The following is a 24502-nucleotide window of genomic DNA, read 5'->3' on the forward strand; positions in this document are numbered from 1 at the left end:
CTATCCTTAGCTGTCAACCTCCTAAGTGTGAGCCACTGTGCCCAGCTTCTTCTTCTTCTTTTTTTTTTTTTTGGTGGGTCATGGGGCTTGAACTCTGGGCCTGGGCACTGTCCCTGAGCTCTTCAGCTCAAGGCTACCACCCTAACCCTTGAGCCACAGCGCCACTTCCTTCCAGGTTTTTAGAGATTAATTGGAGATAAGAGTCTCACAGACTTTAGTGCCCAGGCTGGCTTTGAACATTGACTCTCAGATATCAGCCTCTTTTGCTAGGATTACAGATGTCAGCCACCTCATCTGACATCTTCTTTTCTTCTTTTTATTTTTTTTTGGCAGTTGTGGGGCTTGAAGTCAGGGCCTAGGCACTGTTCCTTAGAATTTTTGCCCAAGGCTAGCATTTTGAACCACAGCTCCACTTCTGGTTTTCTGGTGGTTAACTGGAGATAAGAGACTGGCCTATCTGGGATGGCTTTGAGCTGCAATCCTTAGATATCAACCTTCTGAGTTGCTAGGATTACAGACATGAGCTACGAGTGCTAGGTTTAGCTTCTTCATTTTTTAAAGCTTTATATCTTAAGCAAAATAAGCTGGAACTACAGTAACTGTACAGATAGCTTTTTTTCCTGCCATATTAACTCATTTATGATACAATACTGATTGATCTGATGTCTGTCTTAAAACCTTTATTATAAGCCTCCAAATTCTTTCCTCTTTTAATAGCCTCCAACAGAATTACTCTATACCACTCCAGTTGCCAGAAATAGCAAGCAATAATGTTACAGACCTTCAGCTGCCTGACAGACAAGTTTTCAAACCCCAAGCCCCTTCTCTGAACAGGTTCTGGGAGTCCTTATATATGCAAGAAACACTACCACCAATAAACAAACAACAAAAAAAAAGCAAGTACCAATCTTTCTTTCCCTCTTTGGTACAGCCAGATGTACCTTGCCAGGACAGGACAGGTTACAGTTGTATCATCTCATAGTATTATTTATAGCAATTAGGGAACAGGGAGTGAAAAATTATGAGCTCCTATCTGCGACAAAGAGATTTTTTTCACACTGACATTTTGGTGGAGCTGGCGATGAAACTTAGGACCCTGTTGTACATGCTAGGCAAAAATATTCTACTTTTGAGCTATATACCCTTGTACCCTCAGCCCTTGTTAAACTTTAAAACACACAATAATAGTGTAATGAATGACAAGATAATGAAGGCAACAGCAGTAAACTACCAGTAACAGTGACACTCCATACTCCAGTCTAGTATGCTCTAGAAAGCCTCAGGAATAGCACAATGGTTTCACAAATCAAATGGCATGCCAGTTGTGTCTATGCACTTCCAGATGTATTATCCAACCTTACGTGGACAAACAGAGGACATGTGGCTGTCAAGATGCCTGGACAGGTGGCCAGCAGTTTGGCCTAGTGGCTTAACTAGCATGCACGAAGACCCAGATTTGATTCCTCAGTACCACATACATAGAAAATCCGGAAGTGGTGTTGTGGCTCAAGCGGCAGAGCACTAGCCTTGAGGAAAAAGCCCAAGGACAGCACTCAGGCTCTGAGATCAAGTCCCAGGACTGGCAAAAAAAAAAAAGATGCCTGGACAGGCAGGTCATTGAGTACAGAAGCTGCCTCTGTGTAGTTCATCAGAGAAACAGAAACAGTTCATTTATAGGAGAAACAAAACTGAAAGGAGCAAGTCTTGTGGCTTCTCTCCTCCAATTCCTTGAATGGGTGGTGGAAATGAAGATTGCTGCCGACGTTCCAGCATTCATTCACACACTTCTTGAACACGAGCTGTTTATCTCTTCGTTTGTTTCTAAACTAGAACTGATGCCAACTATATTTACCAGCAACGTCTAAACTGAGAAAAAGGCTGGCAGCTATACAAGTGAACTCTCTACTAAGCTTTGCTGAGGTGGAATAAAGGGTGGCATGCCTGTAATTCCAGATACTTGGCTGAGGTGGGAGAACAGTGAGATTAAGACCAGCCTGGGCAACAGAACCAATGCCTTGCCTCATAAAAGAAAAAAAGATACAAAGAACCTAGAATTATATTCTCATTACATGCCTACCTTTGACTGATTTTTGCACCCCATATGACTTCACTCTAAAAGAGTAAATTACTTTTCTACTTATAATACATGACATTATAGCAATCATGAAAATATAAAAAAATAAATATAAATACAAATAAAAGCAGGATATGACTCTAAAATAGATTTTAATCCAGCTCAGAGAAATCCTGGTGAGTCTCTTTAATTCTAGTACACAATGTGGTTTAAAGTTTTGTGTAAAGAGTATTAGCACAGGCTGGATGCAGTGGCGCATACCTATAATCCTAGCTATTCAGGAGGCTGAAATCTGAGGATCATGGTTCAAAGCCAGCCTGGTCAGAAAAGTCCCTGTAAGACTCTTATCTCCAATTAGCCACTCAAAAACAGAACCAGAAGTGGCGTTGTGGCCCAAATGGTAGAGTGCTAGACTTAAGCACAATAAGGCTCAGGGACAATGCCAGGCCCTGAGTTCATGCTCCATGACCATCCAATAAAACAAAACAACAAAAAAAAAACCCCTTCATTCAAGATTTCCTAGTGTATAAAAACTATAAAGTAAAAGCTATTTCCAATCATATAACCCCCATCATGCTATAACTTATAATCATCATATAAAGATACTGGTAATTTTTTTTTTTTTTTGCCAGTCCTGGGCTTGAGCTCAGGGCCTGAGCACTGTCCTTGGACTTTCTCAAGGCTAAAGCTTTACCACTTGAGCCTCAGCACCACTTCCGGCCTTTTTCTATGTATGTGGTACTGAGGAACCCAGGTCTTTGTGCTTGCTGGGCAAGCAAGATATTGGTAATTTTAATAAAAAGAAATCACTTATATTTTTACTTTAGGACTACATAAAATTCAATACCTTTCACTCTTGACAACGACAAGATATTTGGACACTGCAGGCCCCCTTAATGAGGAATGTAGTTTCCCTCTGCCCCTCCTTTTTGTGCTCATCTTGGGGCTTAAAGTCAGGGTCTGGATGCTATGCCTGTCAAGGCTAGTGTTCTACTACTTGAGCCACAGCTCCTCTTTGGGATTTTTGGTAGTTAATTGGAGAAGTCAAGAGTCTCATGGTCTTTCCTGCCAATGCTGGCTTTGAACTGCAATCCTCAAATCTCAGCCTCCTATTGAGTAGCTAGGATTACAGGTATAAAGCCATCAGTGGCCAGCTTTTTTTAGCTTTGGTATTTTGAGAACTAAATTCTGAGTTGAGACACAGCTGTCTCTTGTCATGGTGCATAGACTTCTGATCTGTTAGATCCTGCCCTGCTTATCCAGAGTTCTTCCTTATTGCTTATGTGTGGTCATTCAAACAGGGCAACTGCTATTAATTGTCCAAAAATATGTAATTGAGTATTTGTTCAAGAAAGACAAAAGATACTGGTCCCCGTCCCTGGCAGTGCTTATTTACTCTAGACAAGCACTCTATCTCCTGGTTAATCTAACAGAAAGGATAAGAAGTGTAGTCAAAGACAACTGAAAAGGAATATTCATAAGATACTAAAGACACCAAATACACATTTAATATACATATTAAATTTCTCAGGCAAAAATGAAAGGATATGTGTATAATCCTGATGACATGAAAAAATACATCAAATTGAAGCAACAGAAAGTAATTTTGTATTTCCTTTGGTGAGCAAACTATTTTAATCTTTCATAATGTAGATTCCATTTACTTATGTATTATTTCGGGGGTATTCTTTTTGGAATATTTTAGGACAACTTGGTTTATGTGCTTCAGCACTGGTACATTTGTACGGCCTTGGAAACTCTGCATCGTTCTTATAACTACACAAAGACTCAAGGTATATGCAAGCAGCACCGCAGTTCCATAAAAACCATGGGTATGTGGAGTCCTCACCTGTGGATCTTGGAAGACCAAAGCAGGCTTTAATACTGAACAGTCAAGAAAAGTTTGTAAATGCCAAGCTGGTTTGTTTCATTTGATGGAAGCTGCTGAAAGGTCTTCCGTTTGGAAGCATTTACCAGTTTTTCTGGTACAATAGCTACAGCTGTGGGCTTTGAGTGTGAATGGACATACGCAAGACATGAAATATCAGGGACAGGCACCATCTGCAACGGACTGTATCACCAGGCTGGGGCTGAAATGTAGGAGTCACAAGGGACAAAATTTGCTCAGGGACGTACACTGCCAAATCCCCCTTTGGCTGACAAAATCTTTAAAAACAAGAATAGCACCATTGGAAGATTAAGTCCTTTGTAGCTAGTATCTTTAGTACTTCCTGCCCTCACCATCCAAAGGCTAACAGAATGGATGAAAATTGCTTCATTTTAGAAGAGACATTCCAAGAAAGAAACACGAGACAGCATGTCTATTTCCTTTCCCTAATTAAAATTCATCTTCTATTCAATCATGTTTATGAAGTTTAAAGGCATCAAAGAAATTTTTAAAAAGGTAAGAACTGTGTATTGTTTGAAAGAGCTACCTTCCCAGCTTTCCCTCTACTTACCCTGCTAGCCCCAAGGTTGGTGTTCTACCAGTGAACTCTATTCTCCACTCTGGCATTTTGACAGTTAAATGGAGATAAGAGTCTCATAGACTTTCCTGTCCTGGATGACTTCAGCCAAACTCTTTTTTTTTTTTTTTTTTGCCAGTCCTGGGCTTGGGCTCAGGGCCTGAGCACTCTCCTTGGACTTGAGTCAAGGCTAGCACTCTACAACTTGAGCCTCAGTACCACTTCTGGCTTTTTGCTATGTATGTGGTACTGAAGAATCGAACCCAGGTCTTCGTGCATGCTAGGCAAGCACTCTATCACTAGGCCAAACTCCTGGCCCAGCCAAACTCTTTAGAGTAGTTAGGATTACATGTGTGAGTCATAAGCACCCAGAAGGCCCAGTTCTTTATATGCAAATTCACCACCAAGGTTCTTTTATAGTGTGGAAGGAAGGAGGGAGGAACGGAGCAAGGGAGGGGGAGGGAAGGGAGGGAAGAAGTGGGGGGAGGGAGGGGAAGAAGACAGAAAACAATTTTTTTTTTTTCCCAATCCTGGGCTTGAACTCAGGGCCTGAGCACTGTCCTTGGACTTTCTCAAGGCTAGAGCTCTACCACTTGAGCCTCAGCACCACTTCTGGCTTTTTTCTATGTATGTGGTACTGAGGAATCGAACCCGGGCCTTTGTGCATGCTAGGCAAGCATTCTACCACTAGGCCAAACTCCTGGCCCGGAAAACAATTTTTAAGTAAGTACAATCAATCCTTCTGGAAGATTTAACATCACATTTAAGTTTCTTTATGGCAGAAATTTCCATAATTACAGGAAAAAAGTGTGTACGTGAGTGATGGGGTGTAGTTGTGGGTGATTGAGCTTTTGCACCTCTCAAGGCTGGCACTCTACTACTTGAGACACATTTTACTTCAACTTCCAGTTTTTTAGTTAACTTGAGAAAACAATCTAACAGACTTTCCTGCCCAGGCTGGCTTCAAATTGTAATCCTCAGATCTCAGCCTCCTGAGGAGCTAGGATTATAGCGCCCCATGAAAACTTAAAAAAAATTTAAAGCCATAAACTCATATTCAGGAAGGGGAAAACATTGCAACAAAATCTTTATAGCTGAAAACTGAATTAACAATAACACCAAAGAATTCTCAAAGGTTTAGAACCCGTAACATCTTTGGAAATATATGGAATAGAGAAGACGGGTCCTTCAAAAAGAATTGGTGCTGGGATACAACTTGTTTAGCAACTCTAGGCAATCACCACCCGTCCCCCCAAGCCCCCACCTTGAAAAAACAAAGAGGATTAAGATGACATGTAGACCTAGATCTCCATCTCCATTCCACCCTAGGAGGAACTTGTTGAATCTATCCCCGCTCTATGTGCAATTAAAGATTAATTCTTTTAGAGAGGATAACATAGAAGGCATAGAAGTAGATGCCAGACAAAGCTAAGGGGTAGTGGATTAAATGAACTTCCCCATATAAATGCTAAGACTCCCCAGCTTTTTCTCCCAATTTAGATCCCAGAAGGCTGGCAGAAAGCCTCTACATTCCAGACAGAAGACATGAATATAATTTTGAAAAAAACCAAGCCAGCCCAAGTTAAAAAAAAAAAAAAAGAAAAGGAAAATATTTACATAAGGGCTCTAGCTGCTGTTATGAAGAGCAGGTGGAAAGCCTGTCCTGGGCCTAAAGGGTTTAGAGGCCAACACACTGATCCTCTTCTGGTCCTCTCCTTTTTATGGACTGAGGAGTCCACAGGGTTAAACAGCATTTCCCAGCCAGAATACACTGAATTCTCGAGCCATATATTCTTCAAGGGTCTTTTGAGACACTTCTTCTGGTCACTTTTTCCTAAGAGTCAGAAACATATCCTTCTAGGACCAAGAATGGGCCTAGATGGCTAATATGTGAAGGGTGGGGATTAAGAGAAGTTGCTAAACAAGGTTTTCCAGTTGTACAACTGAATGAATAGAAGAAAGAAATTTAGCAAGGAAACAAATGGAATCCTAGAACTCAACAGTACAATATCTGAAATTTAAAAAAAAATGTGCTGATGGGCACATTTTCTTTCTTTCTCCCCCCTCCCCATTTCTGGTGTTGAGGATTGAACAAGGGACTTGCATTTGTAAGTCTCACCAATGAACTACATTCCCCATCTAGTTGTCTATAGTCAGTGTGTTGAAAAATAGATCAGGAGGAATTAAATGTGAAGAACAGAAAAACTAAACAAAATAATCCCCCAAACAATAGTTCCAGAGATCTGATGGATGATTTTAAGTTGACATGTGGGTCATTTTATTTCCAGAAGGTGAGAAGAAAGAGTTTAAAAAAAAAAAAAAGGACAAAACTTTTCCAAATTTGGGCTGGGAGTGTGGTCTAGTGGTAGAGTGCTCACCTAGCATGCACAAAGCCCTAGGTTCCATTCCTTAGCACCACATATTCAGAAAAAGCAGGAAGTGGTGCTGTGGTTCAAGTAGCAGGGCGCTAGCCTTGAGCAACAAGTGTCCAAGGACAGTGGCTAGGAACTGAGTTCAAGCCCCAGGACTGGCAAAAAAAAAACAACAAAAACAAACCCAGTAACAAAAAAACCTTCCAAATTTGGGGAAAAATTATCAACTTACAGGCACCAGAAACGCTGAGATACAACACAAGTATAAATATAAGAGAAATTTGGGCTGGGAGTCTGGCTTAGTGGTAGAGTGCTTGCCTAGCATGCACGAAGACCCAGGTTCAATTCCTCAGTACCACATCTATAGAAAAGCCAGAAGTGGTGCTGTGGCTCAAGTGGTGGAGCTCTAGCCTTGAGGAAAGACTAAGGACAGTGCTCAGGCCCTGAGTTCAGACCCCAAGACTGGACCAATAAACAAACAAACAAATAACAAACTAGAAATCCTTATAGTATAATAAATAAAACTGATAAAAGTCAAAAAGAAAGATGTTATAGGTATTAAGAAATAAGCAGAGGCTGGGAGTTTGGCCTAGTGGTTAAAGTGCTTGCCTAGCATGCATGAAGACCTGGGTTCAATTCCTTGGTATCACATACATAGAAAAAAGCTGAAGTGGTGCTGAGGCTCAAGTGGTAGAGCTCTAGCCTTGAGAAAGTCCAAGGACATTGCTCAGGCCCTGAGCTCAAGCCCAGGACTGGCAAAAAAAAAAAAAAAAAAGAAAGAAAGAAAGAAAGAAATAAGCACTGCCCAACAGAACTTTCTGCAGTGATATAGATATTCTACTTCTACAGTCTTCCAACTAATAACCACCGGTATATTTTATATATGGCTAATGAAAAGGAGAAAGTGAATTACTTAATCTCATTTCAATTTATTTACTTATATAATTTTTTGCCAGTCCTGGGGCTTGAACTCAGGGCTTGAGCACTGTCCTTAAACTTTTTCAAAGCTAGAGCTCTATCACTTGAACCACAACATCACTTCTGCCTTTTTCTGTATATGTGACACTGAGGAATCAAACCCAGGGCTTCGTGCATGCTAGGCAAGCACTTTACCACTAGGCCACACTTCTAACTCTCATTTAAATTAATAAAGCCACATGAAGCTATTATTTATTATATTTAACAGTAGAGCTAAAGAGAGTTGAGGATGTAGCTCTTCAGCAGGGAGCTGAAGAGCTCAGGCCACCCAGGACCAGAGTTCAAGCCCCATTATCAATGGACACACACACACACACACACACACACACACACACACACACACACACATATATATATATATATATATATATATACATATATATATATATATATAGAGGAGTGAAGCCAGGCTTGACTGCTTAAGCCTATAATCCTACTTAGGAGGCAGAGATTAGAAGATTGTGGTTTGAGCAAAAAGTGTCCAGGGACAATGCCTAAGCCCTGAATTCAAGTCCAAGGATTGGCTAAATAAATAAATAAATAAATAAAATAAAATAAAATAAAATAGGAAAGGAAAGAAAAGGAAAACTTGTTATTTAAGATAGAGAGGTAAATACCAAAATAACCAACTAAAAGGCAAAGGAAGCTCTGTGAAAGGAAAAACAGGGCTCATGGTGGACAGAGGGTTGAGCCCTGGGTTTTTTCTTAATTATAGAACTAGTTGACTCCTTAAACTGCAGCTTTTATAACCTCAGTAAATATTAACTTAGAAGAATGAGGTTCTCAATGTTCTCATGAGTCAACAGCTCAGTGAAAAGGGAAGCTGAGCAGCTGTGGGGATTCTATAGCATCTATGCAAAGACCATCAGCATCACCCTGGGATGCACACACAGTATGCTATAATTCCATTGTCTCTTTGTAAACAATGACTTGAAGAAGCAGTCACTTGCCAGGTTTTTGTTTATTTAAATAGAGGGAATCAATTTCCTTCTTTAAGAATATAATTATATGATATAAATAAACTCAAAAGAGGTTCACAATGGGCACAGCCTTAACTTTACTCTGAGTAAGACAAGCTGGGTTCTTATATGTGTGTATGAGGGACACCAGACCCTGGTCGGGAATGCCAAGTAAGCACTCCATCCTTAGCCAAATCTTTAGACTACAACTAACACTTGTATAGCAGAAAGTTCTTCTAGGTTGAAAATAGCTATTGGGGGAAAAAAAAGGCATTATTGGGTACTTTCTAAGGATTAACCTATTTACATTTGAAGAAGAAATAGTATATATTTAATCCTTAAATAGTGTTTCAGACCGTAAGCCTTTAAATAATATAATGAGCATGTTACTGTTGAGTTTAATTTAGGTTTTTTTTTTTTTTTTTTTGGTGGGTCATGGGGCTTGAACTTAACCTGGGCACTGTCCCAGAGCTCTTCAGCTCAAGGCTCCCACCCTACCCCTGGGCCTGGGTGTTGTCCCTGAGCTCTTAAGCTCAAGACTACTACCCTACCCTTGAGCCAAGTCCCACTTCCTGTTTTCTATTTTCTAGAGGTTAATTAGAGATCAGAGTCTCAGGTCCTTTTGTGCTGGGCTGGCTTTGAACCTTGATCCTCAGAACTCAGCCCAGGCAGGAAAGTTAATCACAGAAAGAAAGCTGAAAGAGATGAAGTGTTTCAAGTAGTAGAGCACAAAGGAGCAAAAGGAGCCCAGGGACAGCACTCAGGACCAGAGCTCAAGCCTCAGGACCAGCCAAAAACAAAAAAAGAAAAAAAAAGTGCTGTGGTCGTTTTCCTGGCCAGATTGCTGGCTTTGAACCATGACCACCAAGCCCTCAGATCTCAGCCTCCTAAGTAGCTAGGATAATAGGTGTGAGCCACCAGGGCCTGGCTTTCACTTTCTTTTTAAGAGCTAAGAATTTGCTCTGGTTTGTGACCCAAATTCTCTTTTAGGCTTCTGAAGTAAGTATTCTTGCTGACATGCTGTCCTCAAATACTAGCCTCGAGGCTCTGTGGACTAATGGGAACTAAATTTGCAAGAAAAGAGATTAGATGAAGATTTGGGTTAGTTACTTTAGTACTGTGAGCTGGAAAAGCACTTTAACACATTGCTTTCATCATAGTAACAGCCAACCAAGTCTATCTGCATAGTAATTCTTATTTTACTTTATTCCAGTCAAGATATATTGTGACTCACTTGTCTACTCTTTAAATTGTTACTCCTTTTGGAAAGAAAAAAATCAGGCAACTACTTGTGGCAACAAGGTAATAATCTGGCAAACAAGTGGGTACACTGGTATTGAAATATTAAGGGCAGTTCAATCTTACCTCTAAAGCTCATTTACTGTCCTCTCACAATTAATAACTACTATCTAACATTGCTCTTTGTGAAATATCAAGAGATGGGATCCTACCTATCTTGATGGGAAAGTAAATCACCAGTATTTTTCATTCATCCTATACATTTTTCAGTCTCAAACTGTTTTTTGTGTTTTTTTTTTTTTTTTTTTTTTTTTTTTTTGCCAGTCCTGGGCGTGAGCTCAGAGCCTAAGCACTGTCTTTGGACTTTCTCAAGGCCAGAACTCTACCACTTGAGCCCCAGCACCATTTCTAGCTGTTTTTTCTATGTATGCAGTACTAAGGAATTGAACCCCAGGTCTTCGTGCATGCTAGGCAAGCACTCTACCACTAGGCCACACTCCTGGCTGTCTCAAACTGTTCTATCATCTCAATTTCTAGGTATGAGAGTTGCCAATCCATCTTTCTGGTGACTGGTTTTTCTCAGCACAATTTTGCCTTTGCTTTTCGTTAAATTGTGAAATTAGTTTCAGTTGGGATTTTCTTCTCAGCTGGGAGTCCTAACAGCACTAAACCATGAAACTACAGCTAAAGAGTTGTTCTCTATTGCTTTTGCCAAGTACCTAGGTTTCAATCATCCTGTGTCAAGTCCACCTTAATTTATTGATCTGGAGAATATTAGATACCTATACAGCTAGTATAAATTTGTATTATACATTGGTGTACAGCATGAGTGGGAGTGGGCCTTAGACTTCTCACAAAAGTCTATCAAGAACTTTGCTGAGAGGGAAACTTTCTTTGGTCAGTTCTAAGGCTTAAACTCTAGGCCTAGGTTCTGTCCCCAAGCTTTTGTGTTCAAGGCTAGCCCTCTACTACTTGAGTCTCACAAACCTTTCTGTTCAAGCTAGCTTCGAATGGTTCTCCTCATATCTCAGCCTCCTGAGTAGCAAAGATTACAGGCATGAGCTACCAGTACCCAGCTTAGAGGGAAATTTTATCACTACTTTCTGGGGTATTAGGAATATTTTTCTAGTCCCCTATCTCAAATTGCCCCAATGACATAACAGCACTTGGCTGTCATCTCAGCTACTCAGGAGACTTGAGACAGGAGGGCTGAGATTAAGAGGCTAGCCTGGGCTACAGAGCAAGATCTCAAAAAACTTACAAGCGGTAGGACTTAAAGCTGTGCAAATATCCCATCAAAGCTGCCACAGCTTTAGCTCAGGAGGTTACTACTCTACATTCATGTTGCTTGAACCCAGAAGGCTTATAGTTTTCACGGAGAAATTAAAGATATATGGAAACTGTCAAACACAACTAATAACCCAAGCATCTTAATTCCAATTTTCAAGACGGTGGGGCTCTAGTAATCAGATAAAGTCCTCAGCTCCTCTATGATGCAGAATATTTATCTCAGCTATATGTTAACAGGGACACCTACCATGTAACTCAGCTACTTGTGGTCCAATGTGCAAAAATAAATACATTAAATTCCTCTGAAATCTATTGTTATATAAATTACATTCAAATTTTTCTATGTAAGTGGTACTGAGGAATCGAACCCAGGGCTTCATGCATGCTAGATGAGCATTTTACCAATAGGCCATATTCCTGGCCTGCCTCTCCTGCTTTTTGTCTTCCTACTTTGCCATTTGAACTTTCCCTGTTACATGTCATTTGCCACGACAAAGCTATATACCATGAAACAAAAATCAAGGACAAGCAAATATTGGCATCGTGCTCTAGAGCCTATTAAACTTGCAAGCTAAGCCAGCCTCTTTATTTTGCATTTAGCATCAAATAATATACTACAACAGAGGGGCTGTTTTACATATAAATGAAAATCAGCAAAATGTTAACCAGTACTATCCAAGTGAAGTAAAACTCTGACCTGCAGATTATTCAGAGGTTCCATCTTCATGACTGGGCCCAGGGTATTGAGAGGCAGGGAGACATCAATGCTCTGGTTTGGCATCAGTGGGGTATGAATAGCCAGAGGAGTGCTTGGAATGACACCAAAGCTTAGAGAGGAGATAGAAGAAACCACAGCATTAGTCAAGAGGCTGGATTTAGCCACAGTTCTAGGTTTCAAGGACTTTTTACAGTTTGAGAAAAACTTTTTTTTTTTTTTGAAGTGCTGGGAAAAGAAAATTTCCTAAAATTACTTTTTATTTTTGTTATTTTTAAATAATTGCACAAAGGGTTCTTAATTCAACATGAACATTTTTTAATATAAGTAGAAAGACTAGCATAGTTTTGTGATAAGATAAAGATTTACAAATGAATGGATCCACCAGGACTGGTGGCTCACACCTGTAATCCTAGCTACTCAAAAGGCTGAGATTGAGGTTGGAGGTTCACAGTTCAAAGCCAGCCTGGGCAGGAAAGTCTCTGAGACTTTTATCTCCAATTAACTATGAAGGAAATGCTGGAAGTGGAGCTGTGGCTCAAAGTAGAAGAGAAAAAGAACTCAAGGACAGCAACTAGCCTGCGTCCAAGCCCCAAGACCAACACAAAAACAAACAAACAAAATCCAAATGAATGGATCTCCTAGGCAGCCAGTTCTCCTCCTCCCTCTTGCAACCATGACATTTAAAAAGAAATGAATATTTCCTCTTCTTTATTAAGGTAGGGAATTCATTGCTAAGTGCCTGTATGTGATTATGTAGTTAGCATAAACAGTATCTGCTTTCTCAGATTTCTGGTACCAATCAAAGTACATTAATTTTTTCTACCAAAATATGAACTTCAGATGCTTGGTTCAGTTCTCTAATATTGTGAATGATAAGTGGATTCCAATTAAAAGCATTACAAATGTTATATTAGCAGATTCTCCCCCCCCCCCCAGTAGGGTTTGAACTCTGGGCCTGGGCACTGTCCCTGAACTCTTCAGCTCAAGGCTACTACCCTACCCCTGGGCCTTGGTGTTGTCCTTTAGCTCTTCAATTCAAGGCTACCATCCTACCCCTTGACCCACAGTGCCACTTCCGATTTTTCTAGTGATTAATTGAAGATAAGAGTCTCACAGACTTCAGTCCCTGGGCTGGCTCTGAACTGCGATCCTCAGATTTCAGACTCCTGAGTAGCTAGGATTACAGGCGTGAGCCACCACACCCTGCTACACTTTTTGAAAAGAAAATAAGTTCTAGTTTCTTCATTCCTTATGGATGTTTCCCTAAAATATTCTCTAGGGTCTCCAAGAACTGAAGCTGACAACTAAGTAAGTAGACTTGCAAGAGCCAAAGCTCACTCTATATTCTGAATCTGTCATTATGTGACTTAATTTTTTGTGCCTATACTGGGCTTGAACTGAGGGCCTGGGTACTGTCCCTGAGCCTTTTCACTCAAAGCTGGTATTCTACACTTGAGCCACAGCTCCACTTCTGGCTTTCTAGTGGTTAACTGGAGATAAAAGTCTCACAATTTTCCTCCTCTAACTGGCTTTAAACTGTGATTCTCAGATCTCAGCCTTCTGAGTAGCTAGGACTACAGGTATAAGTCACCAGTACCTGGCTTAATATGTAACTTTACGCATAAAAGGCTTTCTTTTTCTTTTTGCTAGTCGTGGGGCTTGAATTCAGGGTGCAGGCTTGAGCTTTCTCATAGCTAGTGCTCCACTTGAGCCACAATACCACTTCTGGCTTCTTCTGTATGTGGTACTGAGGAATCAAACCCAGGGCTTCATGCATACTAGGCAAGCACCCTACCATGCTTCTGGCCCCTTAAAGGTTTTTCTCACTGGACATAAGGTATACAACCCAGAGAGTCTCTATTTCTTACCTATTCTTGTTGAACTGGATTGCAAAGTCTGTCATATGTTGCAGAGCTTTATTGGTGAAGTTCATTTCCATATAGATGTGTCCTTGACGATGAGTGAATGTTCCTGAAATCTCCAAGCCCTTAGCCTTCACTGCAGGTAACCAGACCTAAAACAATATATAAAGCCCAAGAGAACCAGATACATTTTATCTTGATGCTATTTCCTTTATAACATGCAATTATGATTTTTATACTATAAATACTATAAATATCATTTTTATACTATAAATAACAAGTCAATGTGAAAGGTTCTGGACTACACAAAGTATTATTTTCTGAATTTTGGGATCATTCTCAACTATTTAAGAATCTAGCCAAAACCAAAACGGTCTACAAGTAGCTGTGGCCTTTTTTTTTCCCCCTACCTTGTTGAATTTGGGCATTGTATTAAAAAAAACAAATCCAGAAACAAATAAAAGAGAATCTCAATGATCAGTGTTTTTCTGTTACATTTGATGAGAACTTAAAGAGAAAAAAAAAACCAAGATCTACTAATGGAAACAGTATGCCTATAATCTTTCCGGTGTTTTCTGCCTAGGCTGGGTGAACCATGATCTTCAGGTATCAGCAACCTGAGTAGTTAGGATTATAGGCATAAGCCATTGGGGTCCAAATGGGTAAATTATTTAATTAAAAAAAGATGGAAGTTAAAGACTTTCAATGAGCTGGGAGTTTGGCCTAGTGGTAGAATGCTTGCTTGGCACAAAGTCCCAGGTTCAATTCCTCAGTACGATATACAGAAAAAGCTGGAAGTGGTGTTGTGGTGCAAGTGGTAGAGCTCTAGCCTTGAGAAAAACAAAAACAAAAACAAAAACCAGGGACAATGCTCAGGCCCTAAGCTCAAGCCCAGGACTGGCAGGAAAAAAAAAAGACTTTCAATGAAAGCTATTGACCAATAGGGCAATAAAGGTTATTCTGAGTAAAATAAAAATATATGACTAACATACAATTTTAAAAGATTGTGGAATATTATCTGGCAGAGCAGACCTTACAACAAAGCTACTAAGATATAGCAGACCAGGCACAGTGGCTCACACCTGTAATCCTAGCTACTCAGAAGGCTGAGATCTGAGGATCATGGTTCAAAGTTAGCACGGGCACTAAAGACTCTTATCTCCTATTAACCACTAGAAAACAAGAAGTGGTGCTGGGGCTCATGAGGTAGAATGGTAGCCTTGAGCTGAAGAGCTCAGGGACAAACGCCCAGGCCCAAGAGTTCAAGTCCCATGACCCACAAAATAAACAAAAACAAACAAAATACCACTAAGGCAGCCAAGTGCTGGTGACTCAGACATGTAATCCTGGCTACTCAGGAGATTAGAGTTCAAAGCCAGCTCAGGTAGGGAAGTCTGAGACTCTTATTGCCAACAAATTACTTAAAAACCAAGAATAGAGCTGTGGCTCAAGTGGTAGAGCACTAGTAAAAGGCGTTGTCCTTGACAATGCCTGAGTTTAAGCCCTGGGATCGGCACACAAAGACACACACACACACACGCACACACACACCCCTGGCTCCTGGGATGGAAAACTGATCTACATCTTTATAACGACACACACACACACACACACACCTGGCTCCTGGGATGGAAAACTGATCTACATCTTTATAACAAGGACGGACACACACACACACACACACACACACACACACACACACACACACACACACACACACACACACACACACACACACACACACACACACCTGGCTCCTGGGATGGAAAATTGATCTACATCTTTATAACAAGACACACACACACACACACACACACACACACACACACACACACACACACTCCTGGGATGGAAAATTGATCTACATCTTTATAACAAGGATTCCCCAGATGGTATCAGATGCTGAGGCAGAGAAATTAGGAGGCAATCAAGCATACTGAGATTATACAAAGCCTACCCTAGTCTGGCTACAACATTTCCCAAGAGCTTATATAAACTTCACTTATCAGTAGTTTCTTGTCTTCAATTTCAATCTGAGAGACATCAAGCAAGGTTGAGAACTGGAAGAGCCACAATGATACAAACCAATCAGCAGTCTAAAGAGGTGCACTAAAAATCCATGAAGTCCAAATCTGGAGGAATGGAACCCTTGAATCCATCTAGAATTAGTCTAGAATCTATATACAATACTAATGAGGAAACTGAGACAGGTGGAGCAAGAAGTGAAAATGTTACTTCTTACACTGTAACCAAACAACTCACACCTGTAATCCCAGCTACTCAGGATGTGGAAATCAGGAGGATCATGGTTCAAGGCAAGCCCCAGCAAAAGTTTCCAAGCCTCAAACTCAATAAATAAGTAGAGCATGGTAGTAATACTTGCACGCCATCTTAGCTCCTGGGAGAGGACTAAGGTAGGAGGAACTGGCTTGGGACAAAAACTTGAGAAGAAATAAAAGCAAAAATGTGGGGTGGGAAGGAAGAGCATGGCTCAAGTGTTAGAGTCCAGGCCTAGCAATTAGAAGGCTGATTACAAATCTTAGTATCACCAAAAACCAAACACAGTATTTATTTATTTTGTGAGTTGTGGGGCTTGAACTCTGGGCCTGGGCTTTGTCCCAGAGTTCTTCAGCTCAAGGCTACTGCCATATCCCTTGAGCCACAGCCCCACTTCCTGCTTTTGAGTGATTAAGAAGAGATAAGAGTCTCATGTTCTTTAGTGTCAGGGATGGCTTTGACCTCAGATTTCAGCCTCTTGAGTAACTAGACTTACAGGCCTGAACCACCATGCCTGGCTAAAAACAGTGTATATATATATATATATATATATATATATATATATATATATATATATTTTTTTTCCTCCTGTGGATGCAGTATATGTAAGATTTTTACTATATTCACTTCAATGTTCAAAAACTATACCAATTATTTCTAAACATGAGATCATCTTTCTCATATATCCCCAGAGAACAAGGGCTAAACGTTACATTTATTACCACTGAGTGTAATATAAATAGTAGAAGTAACTTAGGCTGGGTGTGGTGGCTCACGCCTGTAATCCTGGCTACTGAGAGGCTGGGATCTGAGGATCAAGATTCAAAGCCAGCCCAGATACAAAATGACCTGAGACTCTTATTTCCAATTAACCCCTAGAAAAGGGAAGTGGGGCTTGGCTCAAGGGTAGGGCAGTAGCCTTGAGCTGAAGAGCACAGGGACAGTGCCCAGGCCAAGGTCAAGCCCCATGACTCACATGCACACAAAAAGAAATACTTGGGTTTTGTTCATTGATTTGTGGTGTTATGCTAATTCTTTACTTACAGCCTTAGGAGCCACATATCCACCAGGTGCCATGCCTATCCCCGTGGAGAGTTCAAATAGGTCGTTGAGACCACTGCTGACCACAGCCGGGGTAGGTGAAGGTGCAAAGGTTGCAGGCACTGATGATGGGATAAAGGACTGTCCTACCTGCAGGGGGAAAAAAGAGAAGAGAGAAGATCAGGAAGAACAGATTAATAGTCCTTAAAATATTGCTACTTTAACAGCATTTATACATCAATTAGAAAACAGCACTGTTCCAACACTCAGTGTAAAGAGCCTATTAGATATATTTTTCATCACCAATAAAACATAGACACTTCAGAAACTATCAAGACAAAGTACTCAGAAGGATATAGCTATGAACACAGTGATCCAAGATTGCATCTGTTTCCAATTTTAGCTTCCATGATTCTGTGCAAAAGGCCTATAGGTATCTTAAGGAAAGAAGAGTTTGGTTTTTTGTTTTTTTTTTCTACAGAAAGAGGGAGAAGCAGTCTATGTAATCAGAAGTTCCACTTGGGTTCAACCACTTTCTATCCCCACTTTAGGTATAAATATCTAGCAGGAAGCTCCCCTGGGGGAGATGGGGAGATGATATTCAGTCTTCCAAACCAACTTATTTATGAAGAGAGTCTCACTCTGAGTCCAGCTGACTTTCTTGAAGCTTTCTAGGTGACACCAGGTAATAAAAGCATTCTCTAGTCCTGATGGGATGCTCCATTTCCTTCAGCTCTTTAATGTCGGAAACACAAAAATCTCTACTGGCACCAAGCACACCAATCCCTGAAGATGTCCCTAGACCACATGTTCATGGCCCCCAAGATTCCGAGTTAACCCTATTCTACTCTAGACTCCTCATATATGACTAGAGAGGGTTTGGCATGCAGTGCTAGAGAGCAGCAGAGGCCAGTCTGAGTATGTGTGCAAAGGAAAGGCATCAAATGGGGCGGCACTTCTCATGGTGAAGAAAACAGATGGCACTTACTGCCGGACTTCCTCCAATGCCCCCGCCAAGGTCACTGCCAAGCTGAAAGAGAGAAAGAAGAGAGAGGAGAGAGAGGTAGAGTTCATTTAGCTAAGTACTAGATGCCCATATAGAATCTGTAAATTTGCACTACCAAGTTGCTGGAAATACATGCCATTCACCTATCTCCCAAAGCCTAAGTAAATTCTGGATTGCTACAAATATGTCCTAGGAGAACCAGGTGGCGGGCTATGGGCGTTTGCAAAAGCTTAGAAAGGTGGAGCTGGGATACCTCAGGGATGTTTCAGATCCAGTCTTTCTATCAAGATATGCAGGCACAAACCAAATAAGATTTAGAGTCTGCATATTCCAAAAAGCTCTACTTCCAAGCAGAAATGTATTGATATATTTTGACTTTTCCTTAAAAAGAAATGTAAAAGGGAAAGGGAGTGGGCACGTAAAGAAAAGGTAAATACACTTTGATTTACAAAGCCAACTGCATCTCTGAGATGGGGAGCACCGAACTAGAACTGACCTTCAAAAACTATAGGTGAAATAAATTATTTTTAGAGTTTAGAGCATTCCTAAGAAAGAAAATAGTTGGTACAGAAAGACAGTCCCCATTAGGGGGAAATAAGGAGGCATCTCTCATAATCAATATTACTAAGAACAAATGCTATGATTCATTTATTTGGAGAACATTCAAAAGGATGCTAAGCACTAGAGAATTAGAATAACTAAGCTAGCTGACAGGAAAATAATTCCTGTCTTAGTGTTGCCTCTTTCTTGATAGATAATTCACCCTGAAGTTCTCTTTCATAACAAAGGTATTAATTAAAGAACTGAAGCTAAAAAGAACTTGCATGCAGGAAGTGCAAAACACATATATGCAACTAATGACACAGTTTACAGAGTAAAAACCTTTCTTTCCCCCAGCAGTTCCATGTTTTTTCCTCTGTTCCTCACTGTGTATCTACAGTACCTTTTTCAATCATCAAATGCCTTATCTGCTCTAAAAACAGACTGAAAGTCTAGATACTGTCCTTTGTAGTCTCATTTAATGATAGACATTATGTTGTGGTTGTATTTTTTAAAGAGAGATTGTATTGTGTCCTTAGGAGACGGGAATGAGGATTTATTCCCTATGAGCTGAAAGTAGTATACAAAACAGCATTGGCAAAAGTGTAATATCAAACTGTACTAAAAAAATAGTGAGAAAAGAAATCCAGCAGGTTCCTCTCTGCCTTCCACTACAGGGTACCCAATTCACAGAGCTGACATTTCCGAAGTCTGCTTCCTGAAGATTATTTAGTGGCTGGTCATAGGATAGAAATCATACATTTAAACAAACAGAAAAAGTCATACCCATCAAGAATCTGAATAACTGGAGGAGCATGAAAGCAAACAGAAAAGGCATTGCATATCTGCTTTCTTCCTAGTTCTAGAATACTGCACATCTACAGCATGACATTGCAAAAGCATAGCATTCTTTTTATTTTGACAAATAGTTACACAACATTACTGTACAACAAGCATGTAAAATGCAAAGTAATAAAGGGACTATACAGATAAGTAGGATTTGCAAACTGGAAGGAGAAATAAGATGGGACTGTACACCCACACATAATTCTCAAGCAAAAAGAGAATTCTGAGGGAAAGGCCTTCCTTTTGGCTTAAGGGTATGAACGAAGTTTCAAAGGACACTGTAATATGGGATTACAATGGGAGTGATTTTAGAAAAGCAAAAATATGTGTAGGTAGGGTATTTCTTCCGCTATTTCTTTCCTTTCGGTGGGCCTTGAAATCAGGGCCTCTAACCTGTTTCTTTTGCTGCTTATTTTAGAAATGGAGTCTCTCAAGATTTTTCTGCCCTGGTTGGCTTTGAAATGTGATCCTCAAGTTACTTAGGAATTATAAGCCTGAGCCACTTGTGCCCAGCTGCATTTCTTTTTCTTTCTTTTTTTTTTTTTTGCCAGTCCTGGGCTTGAGCTCAGGGCCTGAGCACTGTCCTTGGACTTTCTCAAGGCTAGAGCTCTACCACTTGAGCCTCAGCACCATTTCCGGCTTTTTTCTATATGTGGTACCTAGGAATCGAACCCGGGTCTTCATGCATGCTAGGCAAGCACTTTAACCACTAGGCCAAACTCCCGGCCCCCCCAGCTGCATTTCTTAAATAGCATGCACAAGAACTGAAAAAGCAGGAGTAAAACCACAATCAGTTAAAACATATAGAATAATTAAGACTGAAGCCCATAACAGATATGTGGGTTTTGTTTTTATCTTAAAAATAGGTACAATGGGGGCCAGGAGGAGTTTTGCCTAGTGTTGAGTGCTTGCCTAGCATGCACGAAGACCCAGGTTCGATTCCTCGGTACCACATACATAGAAAAAAAGCCAGAAGTGGTGCTGAGGCTCAAGTGGTAGAGCTCTAGCAGTGAGAAAGTCCAAGTACAGTGCTCAGGCCCTGAGTTCAAGCCCAGGACTGGCCAAAAAAAAAAAAAAAAAAAAGGTACAATGTAAGTTGACGAAGTCAATAAAGTTTTGGGAGGTCTTTAGTTTGTACTTTCCCACTTATAAAAACATGGAGGCAGAAGCTGGGAATATGGTTTAGTGGTACTTGCCTAGTATATGAAGCCCTGGCCTGGATTCCTCAGAAATATACACAGAAAAAACTGGAAGTGGTGCTGTGGCTCAAGTGCTAGAGCTCTAGCCTTGAGAAAGCCAAGGGCAGTGCTCAGGCTCTGAGTTCAAGCCCCAGTACTAGCAAAAACAAAAACAAAAAAGAAAAACCTTGGAGGCAGGCTAGAGGAATATCTCTAAAAAGAGAAGCCCTGGGTTCCAATCCCAATACTGCTGGGGTAAGAAGGAGGGAAGAAGGGTGGTGATGGAGGAAAGAAGACAGGAAGGAGAAGAGGGGGAGGAAGGAAGTTTCGAGAAGGAAAGGGAAGCAGAAAGGGGCAAGGTAGGAAAAAAAAGAGGAAAGAGAGAAAACAAGAAGCGAAGGAAAAGGGAAACAGAGAAGAGAGAGAGACCTGGAGATTCAAAGCCAGACAAGGCAGAAAAAGTTCATGAGACCTCAATGCCAAAATAATCAGCAAAAAGCAGGCTAGAGGCATGGCAGAGCCCCAAGCCATTTTTAAGAAGGCTGGGTGAATAGAGTTCAGGTCCTACTACCAGCACCAAACAAACACCTGGAGGTTTCTTAGACTAAGATTTAGATTTTCAATAGTACTAGTAGTTATATTCCAGTAATTACAATCTCAACATTTAACAACAGAACCAAACACCAGTGTTGATGGGGTGGGGGGAGGGGAGTGCAGAGATAGTGATTTAATTGTTCTAAAGTATAGCCTGGGCATCAGAATTTTGAAAAGCTCCTCTAGGTTCATTCTAATGTAGAGCCAAGGTTGAAAACACCTTAGAGAACTAATTATTACTTAGAGTCAGATAAAATTCATCTGTTCAGGAATGACTTCGAATAGAATTTGAGCAGAAAGGAAAACCCGTCCTCAGGAAAGTGACAAAGCCAAGTAGAAAAGCCGTGAAGGGCCTTCATAAAACACCTCATTTGTTCTATACTCTAATGTGGTTTTATGACTTTCCTTCCCACATCTTCTTCTGACCAGGCCTACAACTCACTCAACTCTGAAAGAGATGAAATTCTTTATGGACCTGGATAACACTGTGAATGGTAAGAAAGAAAGAGAAAAAAAAACTCTGGAAAGGAAATATTTTACCAAATATGCTAAATTTGGGGCTGGGACTGTGGCTTCTGGTACAGTGCTTGTCTAAAATGCATGAAGTGCTGGGTTGGATTCCTCAGTACCATAGAAACAGAAAAAGCAGGAAGTGGTGCTGTGGCTCAAGTGGTAGAGTGCTAGTCTTGAGCAAAAAAAGCTCAGAGACAGTGCCCAGGCCCTGAGTTCAAATTCCAGGAATCGCAAAAAAAAAAAAAAAAAAGCCAGACAACTATGTTAAATTCAATTAAAAAAAAAAAAAACACTGAGAAAAGGTACTTAGTAATAATCTTTAGCCTGAAGGAAGTTCTTATTTTCTTAGATGCTCTTGTGCTTGAATGCTATAAATATGAATTAAAAAGAACTTGAACATAGTCCCAATGGTGCTGCTCAATTCTATTCAAAACTGTAAAAGAAAAACAACCCTGGGGCCAGGAGGTTGGCCTAGTGGTTAAAGTGCTTGCCTAGCATGCACAAAGACCCGGGTTCAATTCCTTGGTACCACATACATAGAAAAAAGCTGGAAGTGGTGCTGAGGCTCAAGTGGTAGAGCTCTAGCCTTGAGAAAGTCCAAGGACAGGGCTCAGGCCCTGAGCTGAAGCCCAGGACTGGCAAAAAAAAAAAAAAAAAAGAAAAGAAAAACAACCCTGTTATTCTTTTGTCTACTGTATTAGAGACAACTCTGATCCAATCCAAAAAAGGCCCAAAGAGTACAAAAGACATGTTAGCACCAATATAAAAGCTTCCTTAATTGTAATATGTCCAGAAAGGAAAGGAAAAGAACAGACCTCAGGGTATGTTTGCAATTCTTAGCTTATTTGAGACTTCATTTTACTTTTGACTGAAAAACATTCCAAAGAAGGTGGTGCGCCTCTCAAAGAATATGGAAGGTGACAGTACAGTGATCGGGGGTAAGGGACAGTGATTGACACATGGCTGAAAGGATGAAAACAATCCAGGAAATGGCCTTACCTATGCACTACAATCACAAGCTATTATGAAATAGATAATCCAGAAAAATACTGAACACTACCTTAGCTTGAACTAGAAACCAGGCATTTCAATTCAACTATTTGTATTATTTAGAGTCAGGTTCATCTATTTAGAAATACTCTAAGCTCATACTTACTAGGAGCTCATAGGAAATCACTCAAACTAGGGCTTGAAAAATTCAAGAGTATTATTTCTTCATGTGGTCACTATATCTGAGTTTGTTACCTTGTATACTGTATATATGTTTATTTGAAATAGGAAAGGGAAGGGGGGAAACAAGACAATTGGGAAGGGTTGGGGGGAGAGACAAAAACATGATAAAGGGTTTGACAATAAAATAAATTTTAAAAATGAAATAAAAAATATATTATCCCCTGCTAAACAGCTTCTGTGGTTATAATACCATTTGTGTTGCTAACATTTAAATGATAAAATTAAAAACCCATGTAGTGAGCAATGAAAAAAACTTCCTTCTCTATACAAGAAACCAAAACAAACAAAAAAAGAGTAGTATTTCTTATTCAGTGAACTGATGGAAAACAGGAATGAAAAAGCCTAAATTGTGGGGCACAGTTTTAATCACAAGCTTAGATACTGTTTTAAGTATCTACATCCCATTGTTCTCAGAATTCCCTTCTTAGAGACTGCCATCTTCTCCTATGAAGAAAATAATGTTGGACGAGAGGCTTGGCCCGAGTGGTAGCATGCCTGCATATCAAGGAGGCCTTGAGTTCAAATCCCACTAATGCCTCTCCCTCAAAAAAAAAAAAAAAAGACAGTAATATTAACTATAGGCCAATGAAATCAAGATATAGCAAGGAAGAAAAAGTGCCAATTTCAGGAAAAGAATATTTCAAATATTGAAAACCGAGGAGAATTTCCCTAAAAGCCATTGTACCTGATAATCAAGTTCATTTTTTCTGCTACAGTTTTTCTACTTCTCTCACTAATCAAAACTGTAGTACTTGTGGCAATTAAGTGGCATGTAGAATGAAACAAACATATAGCTGTTGTCAAAGTGGTCAGTCTGCCACATTTGAAGGAGTATAGTAGGAGACTCAGAGTTGACCTGTACTATGAATTCAGTAACAGGATAGAAAGCTAAAGTTACTATAAACTCAGCATGGTTATAGCTGGCCCTCAGTTTGAACCCCAGTGCTGCTACAAGAAAGCAAAAATACTCTTAAGGTCTTTAGTCACTGCAAAGCTCCTCCAAACGGCGGGAAGAAAAACAAAAACAAAAACAAAAAACCCTACAATGGCACAAAACTCCACTAGACCGTCAATTTTTTATAGACTAAAAAGCTTGGGGCTGGGAGTTTGGCCTAGTGGTAGAATGCTTGCCTAGCATGCACAAAGACTCGGGTTCAATTCCTCGGTACCACATATACAGGAAAAAAGCTGGAAGTGGTGCTGTGGTTCCAGTGGTAAAGCTCTATCCTTGAGAAAAATCCAAAAAAAAATCCCTGAGTTCAAGCCCCACAACTAGCAAAAAAAAAAAAAAAAAAAAAAAAAAAAAGCTCAAAACTA

At 40.2% G+C, this 24502-nt stretch overlaps 1 protein-coding gene across 5 annotated transcripts in view; it reads right to left on the bottom strand.

Moving 5' to 3' along the window:
* The window catches only part of Ap2b1 (adaptor related protein complex 2 subunit beta 1), a 94387-nt gene that overhangs the window by 20246 nt on the left and 49639 nt on the right, over positions 1–24502 (bottom strand). For 4 of the 5 annotated variants that reach the window (XM_090351236.1, XM_090351234.1, XM_090351235.1 and 1 more), the window contains 4 exons: positions 18264–18305; positions 17279–17425; positions 13964–14109; positions 12075–12204 (listed from right to left, as the gene is read on the bottom strand). In XM_090351236.1, coding sequence (XP_090207362.1) covers positions 12075–12204; positions 13964–14109; positions 17279–17425; positions 18264–18305 — 465 coding nt within the window. The remainder of the gene's footprint in view (positions 1–12074; positions 12205–13963; positions 14110–17278; positions 17426–18263; positions 18306–24502) is intronic. The other variant, XM_090351237.1, reaches the window with a different exon arrangement.

The sequence above is a fragment of the Megascapheus bottae genome, chromosome 17 (genome assembly GCF_031878675.1).
Source record: "Megascapheus bottae isolate mThoBot1 chromosome 17, mThoBot2.hap1, whole genome shotgun sequence".
Lineage (NCBI taxonomy): Eukaryota > Metazoa > Chordata > Mammalia > Rodentia > Geomyidae > Megascapheus > Megascapheus bottae.